Source organism: Monoraphidium neglectum (assembly GCF_000611645.1).
Source record: "Monoraphidium neglectum strain SAG 48.87 unplaced genomic scaffold scaffold00493, whole genome shotgun sequence".
In the NCBI taxonomy this organism is placed as follows: domain Eukaryota; kingdom Viridiplantae; phylum Chlorophyta; class Chlorophyceae; order Sphaeropleales; family Selenastraceae; genus Monoraphidium; species Monoraphidium neglectum.
The window spans coordinates 1,191-7,728 of record NW_014013135.1 but is presented as its reverse complement, the minus strand read 5'-3'; the positions used below and the strand labels follow the sequence as shown (position 1 = coordinate 7,728).

At 65.5% G+C, this 6,538-nt stretch overlaps 2 protein-coding genes across 2 annotated transcripts; both read right to left on the bottom strand.

Moving 5' to 3' along the window:
• Window positions 1-95: 95 nt before the first annotated feature.
• MNEG_3787 (hypothetical protein) lies at window positions 96-2,388 on the bottom strand (the record flags this gene model as incomplete). The annotated part of the gene is made up of 6 exons (XM_014047734.1): window positions 96-115; window positions 335-357; window positions 540-730; window positions 1,234-1,374; window positions 1,746-1,886; window positions 2,284-2,388. 6 exons carry the CDS (start codon window positions 2,386-2,388, stop codon window positions 96-98), a joined length of 621 nt encoding a protein of 206 aa, XP_013903188.1.
• Window positions 2,389-2,414: 26 nt separating this feature from the next.
• Window positions 2,415-6,159, bottom strand: MNEG_3786 (hypothetical protein; the record flags this gene model as incomplete). The annotated part of the gene is made up of 6 exons (XM_014047733.1): window positions 2,415-2,906; window positions 3,188-3,271; window positions 3,888-3,915; window positions 4,299-5,167; window positions 5,439-5,600; window positions 5,986-6,159. 6 exons carry the CDS (start codon window positions 6,157-6,159, stop codon window positions 2,415-2,417), a joined length of 1,809 nt encoding a protein of 602 aa, XP_013903187.1.
• Between the last annotated feature and the right edge of the window lie 379 nt (window positions 6,160-6,538).

The window sequence follows — 6,538 nt, the reverse complement described above, 5'->3', positions numbered from 1 at the left end:
GCTGGGGGCGGCCGCCTCGGCGGGGGGGAGGGCCAGGAGGAAGGGGCCGAGGGTGATGAGGGCGGGGACCCTGACTAATGGGCTGGCGTCCTCTGTCAGTTGGCCCAGTAGATGCCTGGCGAGGGGGTGCGGATGGATGGCGCTGTGTGTGGTGGGGGAAGCGCACATGCGCGGGGTGTGGGGGCTGCTGAAACGGGCAGCAGATAATTGTTAGTGGGGAGTCGAGGTTGTTGGAGGGGGCAGCAGAAACCAACGGGCAAAACAGGGGTGCGACTCAATGCACTCCGACAACGAGGTTTCTGTTGCATGTGCCCAGACAGGTTTGCGCATGCACCCGCGCACACGCCATCGGGCGCCCTTCGTGGACGGCTGCCATGCAGCTGCAAATGTACACGGCATATCCCCTGGGTTTGCTTATCGACATATACATATTCATACATATATGAATACATACATACATTTATACAATACAACAGCAGGAGCCACACATATACAACATATGTATGTATATACATACATACAACAGAAGCAAAACCCACCGGGTGCAGGCCCTCTCCTCCTCGGTCAGGTCATCAATCTGCGACACCACCCGCAGCAGCAGCGGCGCCGCGGCGGCCCGCACATTCCAATGGGAGTCGCCCGCCAGCGCCTCGAGGGCGGAAGGCACGAAGGCGGCGCGGCGCGCGGGGCCGAGGCGGCGCAGGAGCGGCGGCAGCGCCGCAGCCGCGACCTGGCAGGGGTTGAGTCGGCGGGCCGGGGTGCGGCTCAAAATTGTGACTTTGAAAATCGAATTCGAGTGCGCGGGGCGCGTGCCCAGCGTGCGCTGCAGCTGGCTGGTATGAGATGCAGGGTGGTGCCGCGGTGACGCGCGGTCTGCTCAAGGCTGTCAAGAAGCAAGCCGCTGCGCAAGCAGCGGCCGCTGTTGCCGCCTCGGGTGGGGGGGGAGGCCGCTCGTCCGTGCCCCCCCGCGCGCCCGTGCAATGCAGCGATCGCAGCGGCCTTGCGGAGCCGCGCGGCGCGCGGCTGCCCGTCCCATTAGCCCGGCTGCTAAACCGGTCCAACCAGCTGTTCCCAGTGGCGACAAGGGCCGCCGAGAGCCGCTGATGTTTGTCCGAGCAGCCATTGTGTGATAGGAATGCCCCTGTATCAATCAAACCGTACTCCAGCATGTGCCCGACGCGCGACCAGGTCACACGAGTGGTACACGAAACGTAAGCGCCCGCTTGCGCCCACCTCGCGCACGTCGTGGCTGTCGTGCTTTACGAGGTTGAGGAACGTTGGCACGAGGAACGGCGCCAGCTGGTCGACCCCCAGGGGGCTGCCCTCGCGCCCCGCGAGCACGCGCACGGCCAGCGCGAGCGCCTGGCACGCGCCCTGCGCGCCGTGTCAGATCCCGTGGCGTGCACAGGGGTTTTTCCAGGTTTATCAAAGGTTGTTGTGGTTCCAGGGCGCGTTCCGGAAGGTGGGCGTGAGGCGCGGACGGTCAGAATGCCACGGGCGCGCCTTGTGAGCATGTCCAGGCACAAGAGCGGATCTCAGGGAGGGGTGTACACTCACATGCACGTGCGTGTGCACCCCTCCCTGCTACACAGGGAGGGCATGCGCACACACCCGCGTGCATGTGCGTGTGCGCATGCCCTCCCTATGTAGCTGAAGCATGATCATCATTGATGAACGCGTGCGCCATCAACTTCACGCGCTGTCACCACGATAGGCCGCGAGCGCGCGTGGCCTATCCTGCCCACCTCTTCCCGCAGCACTGCCTCAGGCACAGAGCAGAGGCGGGCGATCCCCGACGAGAGCGCCTCTGCGGCCGCGTCGGCGCCGCTGGCGGCGGCGAGCAAGTGGATGACCTCGCCCGCGGCTGCGACAGCTGCCTCCTGGTTCTGTTGGTCGGGCAGGGTTTAGGGCAGGGAATCGAGCGTGAGAAACGGGCAAGACGGCGCCCATGTTTGTCTGTGGACCTCCCGACATCCTGAAGCACCGTGAGTGCACCTCAACCGCTTGTTCAACCCGCCCTCGGGCCTTCTGGCTGTTCCGCGAGCCCCTGTGTCGAGGGGCCGCCCATTCAACCGCGCATTGACCTGGCGTCACGTGGACGCAGGACCCCCCAGACAGCAGACTCGCTATGAGCCACTTCATCATATCTTATCAGTCATTTCATTCTTTGGCTCCAATCAGGGGTCAAGACCCACATCCGGGAGTCACCTTCCATCACCCGCCCACGTATGGACGTCACCAACCATCGCAAGGCCACACCAGAGGTCGCCCGCCATCACCCACCTCCAAATCAGCATCCAGCAGCAGCGGCTCCAGCCCCTGCCACACATCTCCCAGGTCGGCCGCCGCCGCGCCGCCGCCCTCCGCCAGCCGTGCGGCTGCAAACATTTGGGAGTCCAGGGCCCGGGAGTGCGTCAGCACCTGGCTCGCGCTTTGAGTGCAGGCTCGCAATTTTTGCGCTCGGGCGGCCGCCGCCGCCGCCGCCGCTGTCGCCGTCGCCGCAGCGGCGGCAGCGGTAGCCGCAGCAGCAGCAGGAGCAGCAGCAGCAGCAGCAGCAGCAGCAGCAGCAGCAGCAGCAGCAGCAGCAGCAGCGGCATCAGCGGCATCAGCAGCAGCAGCCGCCGCAGCGGCAGCAGCGGCCGCAGCGGCAGCAGCGGCATCAGCAACCGCAGCGGCAGCAGCGGCCGCAGCGGCAGCAGCGGCAGCAGCGGCAGCAGCAGCAGCAGCAGCAGCAGCAGCGGCAGCAGCAGGCAGCGGCGTGCGTGGGCCTCACCGACAGCGGCGACCTGCCGCAGTGCGGCTGCGCGCACGTCGGCGTAGGGGTCTTTGAGGAGCGCCCTGAGGAGAGGTAGCACGTTGGAGCCGACCACGGCGGGCAGAAGGGTCTTAACCGCAGCAGAGATGGCCTGCGTTCGGGCATTGTGGTTTGATAAAACGGTGCGCTGTCGGCTGGGGGCGGAGCGCATGCGTTGTTGCGGGCCGAGGCGGGGCGGCGGGCAGTCTCACGCGAGCGCGGCTGCGCCAGACAGCTGCCGGGAGGGCTCGAGGGCCGGCTGCTGACGCGGGCGGCGCGGAGTCGGCGCCGTGAGCGCTGCAACCGGCCGGGGGCGGGCGACCCGCTCTCCCCCACGCCCCCCACCCGCACGCCTCCCCGCCGCCTTCCCCCCCCCCCCCTTGGAGCGCGCACCCCGCTCCACGAGAGCCTCTGCAGGGGGTTGTCGCTGACGCAGTACTTCGTAATCGCCACCAGCGGCGGCAGGTCCTCCCACGGCTGTGAGGATTGTGAGGTTTGGGGGGGGACGGCTCGGCGCTCTGGTCGGGACGCAGCATGCCATGGAGGGAAGCGGCCTCAGGCGCTGGAACGGACATGCGTTTCGCTCCACGCGCCCGGCCATGCTGCTTGGTGACATTTTGAAACAGCAACTTCCGTGTGCACTGACAGAATGCGCGCGGCCGTGGCTTGCCGCGTCCGCGCAGCAGCGAGGGCTGTGCGCCTCAGCAGTTGGGGCACTGCATCAGCGCATGGGACGTGGTGCGTCCGCTGCTGGCACTGTGTTGCCCTGCCCAGGCCGGCGCTACATGCCAGTGCATGGGTAAACTGGAGCATCTTGCACCACTCACATCATACAACGGGGTTTCAAACGTTTCCACGACTGTGCCATCGTCCGCCATGATCTGCAAGCTCTCGGGGACTTGATTACAAATATTCAATGACTAAAGGATTTCACAGACCCTGCAGGACGCCTCGTTGCGATTGTCACCCGGGTGACAATCGCGTTGCTGGGCGAGGCTACGGAGGAGAGGAACGCAGGGGGCTGATCGTTCATCGAGTTCAACAAAACGGTAGATCTTCACGCTTGAAAGTAACATGCACAGCACACACCCACCTGCGGGGTCCACCGTGTCCGGTACTGCCTGGTGAGTGACGGGGCAGGTGCTGCGGCGGGCACCTCAGGGCGCGCACCGCCACACGCAGGAATGGACTGTCGGCTGTGCTGAGTTGATTGCTGCATGCAGGAAACAACGTTGCGCCAAAGCATCACCGCTGATGACAACAGCTGGTCTACAAGTCAGGCTTCTGCAGCTGCCATACGTGGTGTTGAATCTGAATGGCAGTGGCGGTCATGGTGGTGGCTACTGCATCAGGCTTCTCAAGTTGAGTGGTAAACCTTGCCCCCAAGCACCAACTGCACAACCAACTGCAACCCCCAACGCGTATGTGCATCATCCAGCGCCACAATCACGTGCATGTGCACGTGCTCCCATGTGAGCAAAATCGCAGTACAATCGGCTTTCACCCAAATCGTGGCAGCTTCCTCTGGAACAGGCGCGCCATGAACCCGCCCCCGCTCCCTCCGCCGCCCCCGCCGCCGTCCCCGCCCTGCGCGCTAGCTGCAGCAGCAGCAGACGGCATACCACCAGGGCAGCCGCTTTGGACGCTCATGGCGCTCGCGACACTCCCACTGGCCTGCCCAGTCGCCCCAGTCCCCGGGCCCTCCACCTGCATGGGCGCCGCCGAGTCCTGTTGCTGTCCCAGATTGAATCCAAACGTCAAGGGGCCCTGAGGAGCCTGCGGCGGCGCCGCCGCCCGCATCATCGCTGCCGCCCCGCCCACCGGTGGCGGCGCTGCTGGCAGGCTTGCCACCGCCATCGGGGCCGCCATGTGGCCCTCGGTCATGTGAATCCCCGCAGTGGCCGGCAGCGGCGGCTGCAGCGGCGGCAGAGGCGGGAGGCCGCGCGGCCGCTCCCCAAACGCGCGGCCTCCCATCCCAAAATGCTGCTGCTGCTGCTGCTCGAACGGCAGGCCCCCCTCCTGCCGCTGCTGCTGCTGCTGCTGCTGCTGCTGCTGCTGCTGCTGCTGCTGCTGCTGCTGCTGCTGCTGCTGCTGTTGCAGTTGTTGCTGCTGGTCCGGCCAAAGGGGCACCGTCGGCCCCGCCGGCGCCAGCCGGGCCTGCGACATCCTCTGCTGCGCCTCCGCGTTCGCCTGCTGCGCCGCCCGCATTATCATCATCGCCTGCTGCTGCTGCGTAGCGGCCGCGGGGTGGGGCGGTTGTGTTGCGGCATGCTGCTGCTGTCCCGCCTGGGGCAGCTGTGCGGCGGTGATGAGGCCGATGTTGAGGGCATGCAGCTGCGCCTGGCGCAGGAGCCAGGGGTCGTAGGCCAGATCCTGGGCGTTTGAATTCAAAAGAGGCGAGAAGGGTTGGTCGAGCAGTCAACGTGGTCAAACGTCTGCGAGCGGATTCCGGGGGCTGGAGGACGAGCAGCACTCAGGACGACGCCCGATCTGCGCGGCAGCTATGTCGCGCCTGATTGTGCCTGGTGCACGCATGCGCAGCAACCTGCCTGGCAGCTGTTTGCAGAGCTCTCAGCAATCGGTCTGGCCGCGCGAGCGTTCGTGTTTTCACCGCCACCCGTCGCCACTCCCTGCGCCCACTGACCTGCAGCCGCGTGCGGCGGGCGGCGTCGCGCTGCAGCAGCCCGTCGATGCGCGCCGCGCACTCCGGGGAAACGCTGGGCGGCAGCGGGCGGCGGGCGCCGCGGAGGACGTTCTGAATGGTGCGGGACAGGCTGCTGCCCCCGGGGTCCTCAAAAGGGTACACCTGGGGGAGCAGATTGTTAGGCCAGATGCGCAGCGGATGCGCGCAAAGTCAAGTCAAGCAAGTGTAATGGGTACGCTGTCCAACAGCCATGTTGATCGACTTCTTGTTGTGGGTACAGGCATGGTGTGGATGGCTCTTGAGACGACGCTTTCGAGACGGGCCTCAGGAAGCGGCAAATCTGCCGTCGCAACGCCCGCGTTGCATCGCCCCTGCAACAGCCGCAGCGCTTGCTGCTGCTTGCGGGACCCCCCGCACGGGGCACCTCAACTGCACACATCTCATTTACAACGACAGTGCGCTGGACCCAGACAACAAACAGAGGCATCCTTTCATGAGTGCGCTCGCAATGACCCCCCCCCCAAAAGCTGCCTGCCAGCGCACCCACCCCGGTGATTAGGAGGTACAGCAGCACGCCGCACGCCCACGCATCCACCGCCGACGCGTCGTACGGCGGAGGCTGCCTGCCGGTGTCCGCGGCGCCGGCGCCGGCGTCCTGCCCGGCCGCAACGAGGGGGCCGCGCGGGGCGGTGGCGCCGGCGCTTGTGCCTCGGACCAGCATCTCTGCTTGGGTGCGGCGAAGGTGACGGCGTGCTGACATTAGTTGGTGTCAGCAGGGCAGAAGCGGGACCACGCACGACATGCGCATCACCTCACTTATTGAACAATGGTCAGATGCCCATGCGCATCAGTGATGTGCAGCGGCTTTGCTCGCCTGGGGGCATGTAGTCTGGCCTGCAGTGCAAGTGCAAAGAGTGTAGCAGGGTTTTAGCAAGATGCAAGTGCAGGACGTTAGCAGAATGCGGGAGACAATGTGGCTTGGCAGCGTTCCCTTTGAACAAGGGGGGCAGGGAGAGGCCATCAAAGCCGCGGATTGCTATTGCTGAGGCAAGCTGGCAGATAGATAGATAAATTACTCATTCCATAGCATCACTGCCATC